The 14946-nt window shown below is 45.6% G+C and overlaps 1 protein-coding gene across 4 annotated transcripts in view; it reads right to left on the reverse strand.

Annotated features, from left to right (window-relative positions):
* ADAM19 (ADAM metallopeptidase domain 19) overlaps positions 1–14946 on the reverse strand; it is a 98842-nt gene that overhangs the window by 23264 nt on the left and 60632 nt on the right. For 3 of the 4 annotated variants that reach the window (XM_073994669.1, XM_005558386.4, XM_005558385.5), the window contains 5 exons: positions 12689–12760; positions 8220–8386; positions 5955–6039; positions 4562–4701; positions 2350–2527 (listed from right to left, as the gene is read on the reverse strand). In XM_073994669.1, coding sequence (XP_073850770.1) covers positions 2350–2527; positions 4562–4701; positions 5955–6039; positions 8220–8323 — 507 coding nt within the window. In that variant the 5' untranslated portion in view covers positions 8324–8386; positions 12689–12760. Of the gene's footprint in view, positions 1–2349; positions 2528–4561; positions 4702–5954; positions 6040–8219; positions 8387–12678; positions 12761–14946 lie in introns of all 4 variants that reach the window. The other variant, XM_073994668.1, reaches the window with a different exon arrangement.

Here is a 14946-nt window from a genome sequence, read left to right on the forward strand (position 1 = left end):
AAATTTTAAGATTTGTTTTTCTAATCCCCAGTAGAATATCCAGACACCCCGTCTTTCATGGGTGCCCTCCTGCCTCCAACCCTCCTAGGCTTTCTTATCTCATGAAAAGGGGCTGCTGGTGCAAGAGGCTGCTGGAACAACCTCTCTGAATAGTTTATGTCAACTCCTGGGCCTGTTTCCTTAGACTTTTTTCTCCATCTGCTTCTCTTCCTAAGCCCTTCCTGGCCTGGACCTTTCTGGAACAGAAAGGCCCAAGCATTCCTTGCTCTCCTCTCTTGCTTCCTGCCCCCCGGCCTGAGATTTTTAAAAGATGATGAGGCGCTCCAGTGACCCCGAGTGTCCTCATCACACTCTTACAGTATTCACAGGCCAATCCATCAGCCACTGATGAAGAGTGTATGGGGCTCCACACATCTCTCCACCACAGCCTTATGAGGCAGCCTTGTCCGCATTCCACAGATGGGGACGCTGCAGCTCAGGCAAGTCCAGTAGCTGGCCGAGGGACACGCCTGCCGAATTCAAGTCAGGTCTGCCTGAGGCCTGCCTCATGTTTATCAGCCTTATACCCCTAACTGTCCAGGGCTCTAGCATATTGGAGAGCCACATCCCATCCCCTGACCACAGACACCTGTCCACCTGTTTCCCCTAAGAGAAGGAATAGAACACTTTCCTCCCATTAATCTCCCACCATGTTGGGCTCCAGGAAGACCTGTATTCCTGCCTTCCTAATGTATCATATTTCTTCCCACAAAGGCACACGTTCCCCTTCCACCTGATATGTGCCTTCCCTCCTGCGTGCCTCACTAACTCCTAATGCAGCCTTCAGATATGGGCTCCACGGTCACCTCCCACACAAGCAAGGAGGTTCCCCCTCACATTATACATGTTCAGAGCACTGTGTCATTTGTCTTCCTAGCACTTGCCATGGACTGCACGTATATTCCTTCGCAATTATTTCAATATGTGTTTCTCCCACTAATCTATCAGCTCCCCAAGGACAGGAACGATGTCATTTTTGCCATTCATCCTAACCCCAGGACCAGACACCGTAGCCCACACTCAGTGTGTCTGTAGAATGAGCAGCTGCTCAGAACCTAAGCCAACTGGCCACGCCCACTCTCAGGCCATTCCTCAACCCCAATGGGCCCTCCATGTTCCTACCACTCCCTTCTTTCTGATGGGTCTGGGTTGATCTCTCTGGGCTCATGGTGGTGGGGGTGGCATCCTTGACTAGTACTTATCCTATTCTGAAAGTGGCATGCTGGCATTAAAAAAAGAAAATCACATCATAGAGGTCACAGGCAGAGTGCGGTGGCTCACGCCTGTAATCCCAGTGCTTTGGGAGGCCGAGGCAGGTGGATCATCTGAGGTCAGGAGTTTGAGACCAGTCTGGCCAATGTAGCAAAACCGTGTCTCTACTAAAAGCACACACAAAAAAATTAACCAGGTGTGGTGGTGCACACCTGTATTCCCAACTACTCAGGAGGCTGAGGCAGGAGAATCGCTTGAACTCTGGAGGTGGAGGTTGCAGTGAGCAGAGATCATGTCACTGCACTCCAGCCTGGGCAACAGAGTGAGAGAGAGAAGGCCATAAAATCAAATATTTTTTTCCATTTATACAGAACCCCAGTCTCACCCCCATAATTTACTGTTACTTGTTATCTACCCCAAATTGTTATGCATGTATAAACATACATATTTTCAGCCTTCAAAAAATAGAGACGAAACAATCCAGTTCTGCTTTCTGCAGAACCACATGCATTTGTTAAAAATGACCAGGCTCTGCCGTGTGCCCTCCACACTCACTGTGAAGATCAGAAGGAAGGAGAGAGTTTACACATAAACAGTTCTGCCCTTTCTTCCTCCTAGCAGCCCTTTCGAGACTCGACAGCACTTCCTACATCCCCTTTCCATCCTTTCTCCTCCAGCCTAAACAGCACGAGCTTGTTATTTTAAGCATCCTCATAAGGCCCCTGTTCAAGCCCAAATATCCAGTTGTGTGGCCTCCAGAATAAATTCCGTGCAGCTGGAGGGCCAAGCAGGCATGTGCAGCTCCACCGAAGAAGAGAGAGTCAACATGCCACGCGATTGTGGTTTCTGGTTAGACCAGACATTTACAAGAAGAACTGATCTTGGACACTAGCGAGGCTGGCCACAAACTGGGAGAGGCAGCAGAAACACTCCATCTGGAAGCTTCTTCTCCGTATCTGATTTGTCATGGGGTATTGGATAGTTATGTGTAGGAAATGCCTGTGACTAAGAAATTTTCAATTGTGTTCTTTTTTGACCTTGAGCTTTGAAACCAATGCAAATTCTTCCCCTCCCCCTAGCACCATTGTGACCCCTCACCTCTTCTTCTCCACAGTCACACTCTTCCCCATCTTCCAGGTACCCATTCCCACACCTCCGGCCTCCATATAGCATCCTGGTATCTGGCATGTTGGAGAGACACATTCCACCGCCTGACTGCAGATATCTGTCCAGCTCCCTCCTGTTGCATCCATTGAACACTTTGGGAAAGGGGTGCCTGGCAGAGGACAAGGTTGGAATTAGTGGGGAATCTAAGCATCCAGCAGTCAGGCAGGTGTCACTCCTCCTGTCACTCCTGCTACCCGTGGGGCTGACTCCACCTGGGCTCAGACCCCCATTGTCTCACACACATACATTCTTGCCCCTTAGAACATTTACCAATACATTAATTTAGAATTCTTTCATCCTTAGTGATGAGATAGTAACCATCCCATAGCATTTTATTTTTCTCACTCTGCATGGAGGAAGCATTTGAGAATCAGGAGTATCAATTTCTGCCCATTGCATGAGGGGGTTGCAATAAGTAAAAGGTTTGAATGTGTTACAATAGGTCTCCCAAGCCTTAGTGCTGGAGAAAATACCAGTCAACCTAAACCTTTCCTGAAGCTGATATCAGGTGAATATTCTCTTGCAACAGAGGACCAGGCCAAAAAAAGGCCAAGATCATAAGTTTTATTTCTTTCTGGGCCAGTGATCTCATCGCTGTTCCAAGGATGCCGAAAGCACTCCAAACTCAACCAGCCAACTCATAAACGCATGCTCTTTATCACAGGAGCGTGGAAGGTCCTGGGTCCCACTATTGGTGAGAAGGACAAAAAGTACAACCATCTGGGTCTACAAAAGGAGAGTTATCCTGCTCCCACTTCTCTAAACCAATTAAAGGTTAAACCCTCCAAGAAATTAGAGGTTTTCCTTCAGTGAGAAGGTATGCTACAAGGAATTTGTTACTAATCGTTATTGTTAAACTACCCAAAATTGTGAATAATTTTAAAATGAAGTGGAGTAGTAATCAATATAACTCTCAATCATTTGTCTTCAGATATGTTTTTCAGATTGAGAGAGAAACGGGTGGGCTTAACCATGAGCTTATAGGGATCCAGGCACGACTCTGAAGTTGTATCCTGCCTCATTCTTTTGTTGTTGTTGTTTTGAGATGGAGTCTTGCTCTGCTGCCCAGGCTGGAGGCTGGAGTGCAGTGGCACAATTTTGACTCCCTGCAACCTTCGCCTCCTGAGTTCAGGTGATTCTCCTGCCTCAGCCTCCCTAGTAGCTGGGACCGCAGGCGTGTACCACCAGGCCCAGCTAATTTTTGTGTTTTTAGTAGAAACAGGGTTTCACCATGTTGGCGAGGCTGGTCTCAAACTCCTGACCTCAGATGAACTGCCCACCTCAGCCTCACAAAGTGCTGCAATTACAGGCGTGAGCTACTGCACCCAGTCAACATCATCCTTTCTATGTCACAGCTGAGAAGTAATTTTTAAAAATTAACACCAGAGGTCTAAGGAAGCTGCATTGTTTCTTGGAGGCATTGAAACACCATCCTCTAAGAAAGAATCATAAGCAGGCCCGAATGGTTTGGGGTGAAAGAACGCAAGGTCCTATCGTGATGCCTTCCAAGGAGCCTGGAAGAACCCAAAGATTTGTGCTGCCTGAGTCCAGATGCTAGAAGACAAGTCCTTTGAAGAAACTTCCTAATTTTCTTCAAAGGCTCTGGTTTTAAAAATCCCTCAAGACCACAGGGAGATGCAGCTGCCTCGCCCTGTTCCTCACGGGTAACACAGCCTGCAAATTCCCTGAGAAGTCGCTGTAGGGTGTATGGATGGCCCTCTTCTTCAACTTGTTCTGTTACATCCGAGCTTTCAGTGAAGCTTGGAATTGAAACAGCACTGATTCAACTCTCTTGGGATAGAAGAATTAAGGTTTGTGGCTATGATCAAAATGTGTCCTCATCAAAAATTCATGAAATTAAAAAGACACATGTGGCCAAGCCAATTTATAACTCAACCCCTTAAAACAGAAATTAAGTAAATTTAGGGTTACACCAGCACCAAACCTCCTGCTGGAAAGTTAAGTTCTCGCCACACATTTGCCTTGGTCTTCTCTCAATTTCTTTGTTGTAAAAACCACATTTTTTTGGCCCCATCAGAAGTTTAAGGGAGTCTCAGTGGGACCAGCTGGGAGGAACCCCTGTGTCACCCTGTCCAGGTGTGCCCACCCTCCTCCCCATCCTCCCTCTTCCTGTTTGACTCACCCAGTGGCAGCCGCCATGATGCACCCACCGTCAGCCGCACTGGCCGAGCAGCAATCCGCAGAATCATGAGTCATGCCAAAGTTGTGGCCCATCTCGTGGGCCATGGTGGCAGCCACGCCAATGGCATTCTCGGAGTGGTCCTGCTCAGAAGACAGAGTTGAGGTCAAGGTCCAGGGGACAGATCCGCCTCTGCCCCCTATCCCTGCCTTATCCTTAGCCAAGTCTTGCAGGTCTCCACCAATTCCACTGTCACTGAGCATACAGACTCTCTACATGTGCCTCTGACAGCAAGGCTGAATCTGCTGTCACTAGGAGGAAATCAAATGTTTAAAAGTCCGTGTTTCTGAGTTCTCCAAGGTTGCAGACCACAACTGACCTACTGATGAACTTCCAGACCAATAAATGCTTTCTGAATAAATAAGAGGAAGATTTTCCCCCATTCTTCTTCTGAACATATATCCCTCTCCAGACATAAGGGAATCAACATAGAAAACACCACCTTGATTCAAACATAGGATGTACTCGGCTTAGTGTTTCCTGAGAGAGCCACACAAGACAGCTACACTCCAGGCACAGCACTTGGTGTACTGTCTTGTATGTAATTGTCAGATGCAAAAGCTAAAGAAATCAAGAGGAAAAAAACCCAGCAGGAAAGAAGCAGCAGAAAGATTTACTAAACATGGATGTGTGTTTCCTGCATTATTTCATTTAATTCCCATTCTTATCCTATGATTATCAACTGTAAAACTATGTTTCTTTACAGCTGAGGACACTCATTAACTCCCCCAAAATCACACAGGTGTTCTTTGAACCCAACAGGCTCAGACCCTAGAGCCTGTGGTTTTGGCCATTACGCTACTTTGTCAATAAATACAGAATGGATAGAGGGACAGACAAATAGATGGAGAGAAGTCTTCCTCGATGTGCACTTCACAGGTTAGAAATACAGAGTCAAAACAAATAGTCTCATGAAGTCAGAGTGAATTTCAAAAGAAGGCAGTAATTTCCTAACCATGACTTTGAGACAGGTTCTTGTTTCTTAATGACATATATAACAGCACACGACCTGGAATAAAAACATTTTTAACCTCTACTCTTTTACTATTTTCCAGTCCCTGGTTTGGAACATATGAGATCTAGTGATGAATGCATGTAATCTCTTCAGGGTTCCTCAGCTTGGAGATACGGAATGAACTATAATAAATGAAAATTCACCCTTGGGTACCTCCATCTCTTAGAACTTAATGACTTCATTTTAAACAACTGCCCTTCCTGATATCAAAGCTTTTTCTGCTACAATAATAAATATCAACTTTTTTTTCAAAAGATGACCTCTGGTCTTGTAAGGCAGTTCAGCGCCTTCTGCAGCACACACACATGGGCTGAGACTCACCATGTTGACTCCTCCAGACTGGTACACAGAGCACATGGCCATGAGGGGGGCCAGGCCGATGGTGGTGCCATGGAAGGACATGCCCCTGCAGGAGGCAAGGAGAGAGAGTGACCTGGGAGGGGACTGAGAGGGCTGTTCCAATGTGCCCAGGAGTAGGTGGCCATCCCGGGGTTCCTTGGCCCTGCTGACTTTCCCAGGTCATCCCCAAGGGTAGAGGCTGTTGTAATCAGGCCAACTGGACAACTTCCAGCTCACCACACCTCTCACTTCCTCTCACCTACTCCCTCATGACTCCAGAGAAACACAAAGAGAGAGAGAAAGGTCGTTTATCCCCCACAATATACCCATAACCGATTCTTTGGAAGGAAATGGGCAGGGTTTGCAAAGCTGCATCGCATTCCTGCTGCACAGGAAAAGGTCAGAGGGAGAGGTTGATGGAAGGGTGGCACAGATTCTGATGCTGAAGTGAATCATGCCCACTTCCACCAGCTGCCGGGATCCAATGCCTTATCCCTGGCTCTGTGGTGTGAGTCCCCGGGGTAGGGGTGGAGGCATCGGGGCAGCAGCTGTGGGGCTGATGATGCTTCATTCCCACATACTCAGGGGCCAAGGAAACAGCTGTGTCCCATCAGGAACCTCACAAAGTGCAGCTGGATGCAAGAATGAGCTGTTTCTGCCTTTGTTTTGCAATGGGATCCTCATCTGCCAGCAGCAAGCTGCATTTTCCCCAGTTGAATACATCCTTCTTTCAGTTACATACATCCAGGGTAGGGGAGAAGAAAAAAAAAAAAAACTACCAGTGTTTCTGTGCATGCCACAAACATGTAATATATTTAAAGAATCTATGTGGAAATTCATTATGTGGTACTTATCTCCATGTTTGTCTTCTTATCTAGACCATGATATCTTTGACAGCAAGACTATCTTAACTATTTTGGGATCAGTAGAACCTAGCACAGAATGTCACACATAGTGGGTATATAATAAATGTTTGCTGAATTACAGGCAGACTTATCTTCAGAGAAACAATCTGCAAAGAAATACACAAAATCTATGCAAATTGATATGAAGTCCTACTAGTTATTTTCTAAATGTTCCAAAGTTCAGGCCAAAAGTTCTAATAACCAAAGACTCTTCCTAGGCAAATGTATTGTCATGAAGTAACTGTTCACAGCCCAGGTTTTGGGACAGTTATTTTTCCCAGTTTCTTTAAAAGGATAAGCCAAGGTTTAAATGATTATTGGCTCAGCTATATTTAGGGAACAGAAGAAAAACGGTTTTAAGGCCAGGCATGTGTGACTCACGCCTATAATCCCAGCACTTTGGGAGGCCGAGGCGGGCGGATCACTTGAGGCCAGGAGTTCAAGACCAGCTTGGCCAACATGGTGAAATTCTGTCTCTATTAAAAATAAAAAAATTGGCCGGGTTTGGTGGTGCATGCCTCCAATCCCAGCTACTTGGGAGGCTGAGGCACTAGAATTGCTTGAGCCCGGGAGGCAGAGGTTGCAATGAGCCGAGATGGTGCTACTGCACTCCAGCCTGGGCAACAGAGGGAAACTCTCCCTCAAAAAAAAGAAGAAGAAGAAGAAGACAAATGGTTTTATTATCTATATGCCTTTTGTTGTAACTGCCTCAAAATACCTTCAGAAGTCAACACTAATAAATACCAAATAATCACCCTGGGGCACAGTCACATGCGACCCCCATCACTATCTCTCTGGGGCTGATGAAAATCTAGCACAATCCCTCCTCAATGTCTCCCTCCAGCCAAACCCTCAGTTCCTGCACTGTCTCACACTTCAACTCTCTCAGGCACTCAGCCCTGTGCCCCTTGGGAACCAAGTGAAGGACAACGCAAAGAGCCCCTCTCCTGTGCCTGTTTTGGGAGATCAGCTCATGTATTAGAACAAAGTGCCAGGAAGATTGAGATGAGCCTCTTAGAAAGTCTAAGACCTGACCAACAGTCAGTCCCTTCCCAAATATATACCCAATTATTTCAGACGCTCAATGGAATATGGGTAAGTCTAATTTTCCCATTAGACTGTTAAACACGTCTTAGGACTAATGTGACTCAGGCTTTTAAACATTTTCTGGGGTATGCTGGGTACAGAGCGCATGTTTAGGAAATGCCTGATTCTCTGGACCAGGGAGTCAGAATGGCCTTGTACAACCAACACTCGCCATGGGGCAAACTCTGAGCATGTGCACGGTGGGCAGAGGCTTTGCAGCCAAGGACAACACAACATATGGAAAAAGGCTATTTACGTGATTAATTGGGCGTTGTCATGGTACTTCTGGGCAAGCAGCTTGCGCCTCCAACTGAGAAAGGACCAGAGGGTAGAGTATGGATTCTCTGAAACTTCACACATGTTCCCGTGAGTCCACACTTCCAAGCCCACAAGAGCAATCCGGATGTTCAAGGATCGGTAAAACTGAAAGGACACAGAAAAACACGGTACGTCTCAAACCACCTGGGATTTAAAAGCCCCTTCCTTTCATTCTGCTGGAGCTTGAGATTAGAAAGAAAAAAACTAAAACTAAAAACTAAAACTAAAAATAAATTAAAAAAAAAAAAGCCCCTTCTCAACCTAAGAACACAGAGCACAGATACCAGATTTCTCTTCTGCCCATGGCTCCAAGGGAAGGAGGCAACTGGTGTTATTGACATTTTTTAGAAAGGGAAAATGAGGTCCTGAGAGAGAGCAGGACATTCTGGTGGCAGAACTGCGGTGATTTTGCTTAGAGATGACTGAGATAAGAGATAAAATTGCTTTCAGATACGAACAGGTCTATCATGTGGAAAAAGGGTTAGCGTTGTTCTGCATGATTTTCAAGTAGGGCTTAGGTCAACAGGTAAAAGAGACAGAAACATACATTTCATTTTAAAATAGGAAGAAGGCTTTCAAACAAAGCTGGTCATGAGATAGCTCAGAGTTGAGCTTTGCTGTCTTCTGTAATCAGTGCCCTTGGCCAGGTTGTCTGGTACCATTTTTTCTCCCAATTTCTTACATGGGCCTTATCTTTCTTATGGGTATCTAAAAAGTTCTCTTGTATATGGATTTTTAAAAAACCGTTTCATTGAGGTATAATTTGCATACCATAATACCCACCTATTTTAGGTGTACAGCCCAATACGTTTTTGGTAAATTTACCAAGTTTTAAAGCCATCACCAGCCAAGCGTGGTGGCTTATACCTGTAATCCCAGCAATTTGGGAGGCTGAGGTGGGCAGATCACCTGAGGTCAGGAGTTTGAGACCAACCTGACCAACATGGAGAAACCCCGTCTCTACTAAAATACAAAATTAGCTGGGTGTGGTGGCGCATGCCTGTAATCCCAGCTACTCAGGAGGCTGAAGCAAGAGAATCGCTTGAACCCGGAAGGTGGAGGTTGCGGTAAACCGAGATTGTGCCACTGCACTCCAGCCTGGGCAACAAGAGTGAAACTCCATCTCAAAAAAATAAAAATAAAATAAAGCCATCACCATCATCCAGTTTTAGAATATTTTCATCACATCAGTAAAATCCCTCATGTCTATTTACAGTCATTTCCCATTCTCACCCTCAGTCCCAGGCAACCATGCATCTACTTTGTTTTTATTCTGCCTTTTCTGGACATTTGTTTTACAATATGTGGTTTTGTGTGTCTGGCTTCTCTCACTTACCATAATGTTTTTGAGATGTATCCATGTGGTAGACTGTATCATTTGTGATTTCTCTTTATTGCTGAATAATATTCTTTTGTATGGATATACCAAATTATATTAATACATGGATATTTTATTATAAAATGTCTCCCACTCATTTTGGAAGTAAATGAGTATCAACGACATAAAAGTGCATAGATATGCTTATTCTTCAAATTTTCTTCCCCATCCCTGGATAGTCTCAGGTTTTGTCAAGGATGGAATAAGCAAGTTGCAAGCAATAGACTACAAAGATTGTTGGTAATCTTCAGGGTTTTGTGCAAACCCGAGATCCTGAAATTCTATACGCAAGATCTGACTCAACCTCCTCGAGGCTAGAGCTGCATCTAACCTTTATGGCCTGGCATCTTTCATCTCATACAAATATAAGCAGGAGGAGGGTTTTCTTTAAAACTAAACCACTGGAAGGTGTGAGTACAACAGGTTTTTTGATGGGTCCATCCTACAAATACTGAGCCCGTGACTTAATAAAAAGCCCCATGTATGGAGAGTTCGTATGAGCAGAAGATACCATCTTAATCCAAAATTGGTAGGTACTGCCCCAGCTAAAAAGAATAATCATGGCCGGGCGCGGTGGCTCAAGCCTGTAATCCCAGCACTTTGGGAGGCCGAGGCGGGTGGATCACGAGGTCAGGAGATCGAGACTATCCTGGCTAACATGGTGAAACCCCGTCTCTACTAAAAATACAAAAAACTAGCCGGGCGTGGTGGCGGGCGCCTGTAGTCTCAGCTACTTGGGAGGCTGAGGCGGGAGAATGGCGTGAACCCGGGAGGCGGAGCTTGCAGTGAGCCGAGATCACGCCACTGCACTCCAGCCTGGGAGACACAGTGAGACTCCGTCTCAAAAAAAAAAAAAAAAAAAAGAATAATCATAGCACCAACATTTTTCCATCTCTTTTTATGTACTAGGCACTGAGGCTTAGAGAAGTTAAGGAACTTGCCCAAAGTCTCGGCAAGAAGATAGTGGAGGCAGGATGAAGTCCTAAATAACAACCTCAGAGCCTATGTGTGATCCTTTACTGCCTCAGTGCTGCAGTATCGACACATCCAGATAAGCCACTTGCTCCAAGAAACGCTGGTCAAGATGGGCTCAAGATTCAGTGAAATATCAGTTTATTTCAACGGAAATTTTGATTTTTCCATTTTGTGCCAGTTCAATCGTTAACAGAAAATAAAAGGTTCAGATTCCAATTTGAATTTGCTTTCCTAGGGAGCTTTTCAAGGAAGTAAACTTGGCTTTTTTTCACAGTTACAGAGAAACATTTTGGATTGGGTTCATGATTCAGCACAGGAGTGCAATTCATTCCAGTTTTAGTTCAACAATAGTTCAGTTCAAGTAGCTGGGTCAGCAAGCTCCAGAGAAGTGGGCGTGGCTTCCCTCACCAGCCAGGAGTGACTAACAGCAGCCGCGAGGAGAGAGCCAAGACAGGATGCATGGGCCACCCAGGCTTAGGGCTTTCAGTAAGGACTGAGGCTTGCTGGTGCCTCTCTTCTCCCTTCACTTGTCACCAGCACCCTTGGCTCCATCACCTACCCCACAGAGGGGATACCCAGCCAAGTCCCCACCGGCCAGGTCCCCAAACAATGGATGTCACATGGGTGAAAGCAGAGTCGGCCTCCCATATTCTCCCCAGGGAAACAAGATTCCCATGTTTTCCCAGATGTTGAGTGTTTGGGTTGTAGGATTATTTAAATGTTATTCTTGAGTGAGTCAGGAGCTAGAGAGAGGACTGGACTGTGTCCCTAGAGTCTGTCCTTCCAGGAAATACCAGTGTTTGACTTTCACCTGTCACTGACCACTGACCTGTGTTTCCAGAGCCATCTAGGGCAGAAAAAAAAACCAAGGGCATGGAAACTGCCATCACACGACTTCAGAACGCTAACATATTTGCCTATTGGTCCCTAAAAAATATTTTAAGTAATCTCCTATATTCTCTAGTGTTTAGGAAAAAATGATTTTCCTTTTAGGCCTGGAATTCATGAATCCCTAGCAGGCCCAAGGTTAAGCTTCATCAATGTTATGAGTGTTCTAAAATTGTGCAATAAACGTTACCAGATTCTCAAAGAGACCTGTGATCCCAAACACATTAAAACCTACTTTTAAAAACTATATACTTCTAGCCTACCAAGAGGCTACTGTCGTTCTAGGTTACCTATTCTGCATTGTGTACTATAACAAATATCCTCTTTCTTATACACAATGTATTTCCAAGTCCCAGACCAGCCTATTCTAGTAAAATTCAAAAATGTTGGTATTTCCCAAGAGCATCTTGTAAAAGGTCCTGACCTAGGAAAGTTAACCATTTGCACATCCTTCCTAAGGGGGAAGACATAATTTCAGGATAGTTTTACACATGGAGACTTTACAGATTAGCCCCAAGCAACTCACTTCTCAGACAACCCACTTCTCAAGCAGCCCGCTTCTCAAACAGCCCGCTTCTCAAACAGCCCACTTCTCAAGCAGCCCACTTCTCAAACAGCCCACTTCTCAAACAGCCCACTTCTCAAACAGCCCACTTCTCAAGGCTGTGTGTCTTTCCCACCCTGACCCACCTCAGTTCCCTCCTAAGTCAGAGAATCCCTGGGCTCTGTATCTGGGGGAACCTTAAAGAACCTTAAAGGATTCTTAAACTGGGCTCTTCCATGCCCAAGCTGCTTGGGATCCACTGCAGGGGTAAGAGGAAGGGGTCAGAAGGACAGTGTTCTGGGTCCTCACCCCTGCTCCCGCTTAGAGCAGTCTGTTTTCATTCAACTTTTATACTAGACATTGGCATAAGATTTCATTTTTTAAGATTCCACCGGAAAAATAAAAATAACAAAAAAAAAAAAAATGTGACTCAAAGAAAATGAGTTACTTGCCTAAGGGTACGTAGTTCAGGGCTCTGTCATGACCGCCCTGGGCCTCTATGGCATTGCTCATTCCCTTTCAGAAGATGGCTGGGGCAGCCAATCCAGTAGAAGGCAGCTCCAGTGCCCTTGGAAGTGCTGGCACCTGGCACCTTTCCCACAAAGTACACACCTGGTCTCACCTTATCAACATAGTTGGCGATCTCTATGAGCTTGTGTTTGGTGGCGTCCTGGTCTCGTCGATTCTTCTGAAACTAAATGGGACAAGCAGAGCCATGTGAGATCCCAGAACCTCTCGCAGGATGCTTCCTGCGCCCCATTACTCGTCTTTGAATTTGCTCTTATTTCCTTCTGTCTTCTATGAGCCGTCATTTTTATGCAATTGTCTTCCCCACCACAGTAAGAGCTGATGGAGGGCAGTACCTGTCACATCTATCTTTGTATCCACAGCTACTAGCTCAGTGCAGCACACACAGTAGGCATGTAATAATTATGCATGGAGTTGAACTGCCTTCCTCTAACCCTTGAAGCACATCTTATTCTCCTGCCCTTCAAACTACAAGGCCTCTGACAAACTCCCACTGGGGCTTAGGAGGACTGATCCAATCCTCACCTCGGTCATCACCGCAACATGAAGCCACCATCGCACAGATCTCAGGAGGCTTCCCTACATGTGGTCAATCAACAATGATCGAATTGTTGCTGAATGCCTGCTATGGGCAAGGCACTGCGCTTAGCACTATGTAGGACCCAGAGAAGTGTGAGATCTTGGTCCTAGCCTAGAGGAGCTTCAATTAAAACAGAAAGGGCCAGAAATAACTGTGGCAGATCCTGAGTGACAGATCCTGTGCTTAAGAAGTATACAACTGAAATGGTCTGAGAAAACCTGCCTGGAAAACGTGCACAGAAAAACCACAGTAGGAGGCCATGTGAATGGCATGAGTGCTAACGAGGAGGACCATAAGACACTGGCAAATAGGCTTCATCTTGCACACCACTCAGATCCACTGGCAATGCCTTCTACAGTGAGGAGAATTCTGAGACTGCATCAATTCAATCAGACATTTCTTTTTTTTTCTTTTTTGAGACTGAGTCTTGCTTTGTCGCCCAGGCTGGTGTGCAGCGGTGCAATCTTGGCTCACAAGATCTGCCTCCCAGGTTCAAGTGATTCTCCTGCCTCAGCCTCCTGAGTAGCTGGGATTACAGGTGCTCACCACCAAGCCCGGCTAATTTTTGTATTTTTAGTAGTGATGGGGTTTCACCATGTTGGTCAGGCTGGTCTCAAACTCCCGACCTCAAGTGATCCATCTGCCTCGGCCTCCCAAAGTGCTAGGATTACAGGCATGAGCCACCATGCCCGGCCGCAATCAGACATTTCTAACCAAGCATAGGAAAAAAAGCTGTGTTCCATTAGAAATATCTGCCATGGGTACCAGAAAGAGGACATTTCAGTGTGAATACCTTCTATTTACCATTCCTGCCTCAAAAAAATAGATCTCTCTGAGCTGCGATGAAGGAAAGCTTCACAGTGTAAAGAGAAAACCTGCTACAACTGCAAATTAAAGTTGAAAATCATAGGCATGTCCTGTACACTGCCATTGTTACATAGAATCTGGGTCCTCTCTAATTTATCTTGGGTACCCACTGTACATGTTACTTCAATTCTGAACCTTCACGTCCTTCCTCCCCTCTATCCTGCAAGAGTATCTAAGCAAGAAACAAGAACAGCCAAGTAAAACACCCTGGGATATTTGTTGGGCCAGAGGTGTGTCCCAGCCCTGACACAGGGAAGAAATCCACCATTTCCCTTTCAGCACAGCTTGTGGACATTCTCAGGGCTTCCTTAAAACTGCCACTCACCAGAAGAGAATCTGTCACCACCGCTTTCTAGAGTGAGATTCAGTGAGACACTGTAACTTAGACCTTTCCAAGGTGTTAATCCAGGAGTTTCTCATTCTAGAGGTCTCCTGTTTCTAAATTGGTCTCTCAGCACAGATAGCATTGCAGCATTTCCATTCATTTAGTAATATTTATTAGAACATCAGGGTCAGATTTCGTTGTCTTTCAAAAACATATTAACCTTCTTCTCTTCAAAGAACTGCCTAATGAGACCACCATAATTTAAGGAGTGAATTCTGTTGTCCAGAGTAGTCTGAAGCAGGAGTCGGCAAACCTTTTCTGCAAAGGTCAGATTAGGCTTTGTGGCCATATAGTCTCTGCTACAACTCTTCAACCGTGCAGCGGTGGCTCGGAAGCAGGCCTGGATGATACAGAAACCAACGGGCCTGGCTGTGTTCCAGTAAAACTTTGTTTCCAAACACATAGTACAGGCTGGATGTGACCATGGAGTATAGTTTGCAGACCCCTGATCTAAAGAAAGGACTGTCTCAAGCTCACATTTTCTAGGGTGACACAGCAAGTACCACATGCAGCACCATCC

The sequence above is a fragment of the Macaca fascicularis genome, chromosome 6, assembly GCF_037993035.2.
Source record: "Macaca fascicularis isolate 582-1 chromosome 6, T2T-MFA8v1.1".
Classification (NCBI taxonomy): domain Eukaryota; kingdom Metazoa; phylum Chordata; class Mammalia; order Primates; family Cercopithecidae; genus Macaca; species Macaca fascicularis.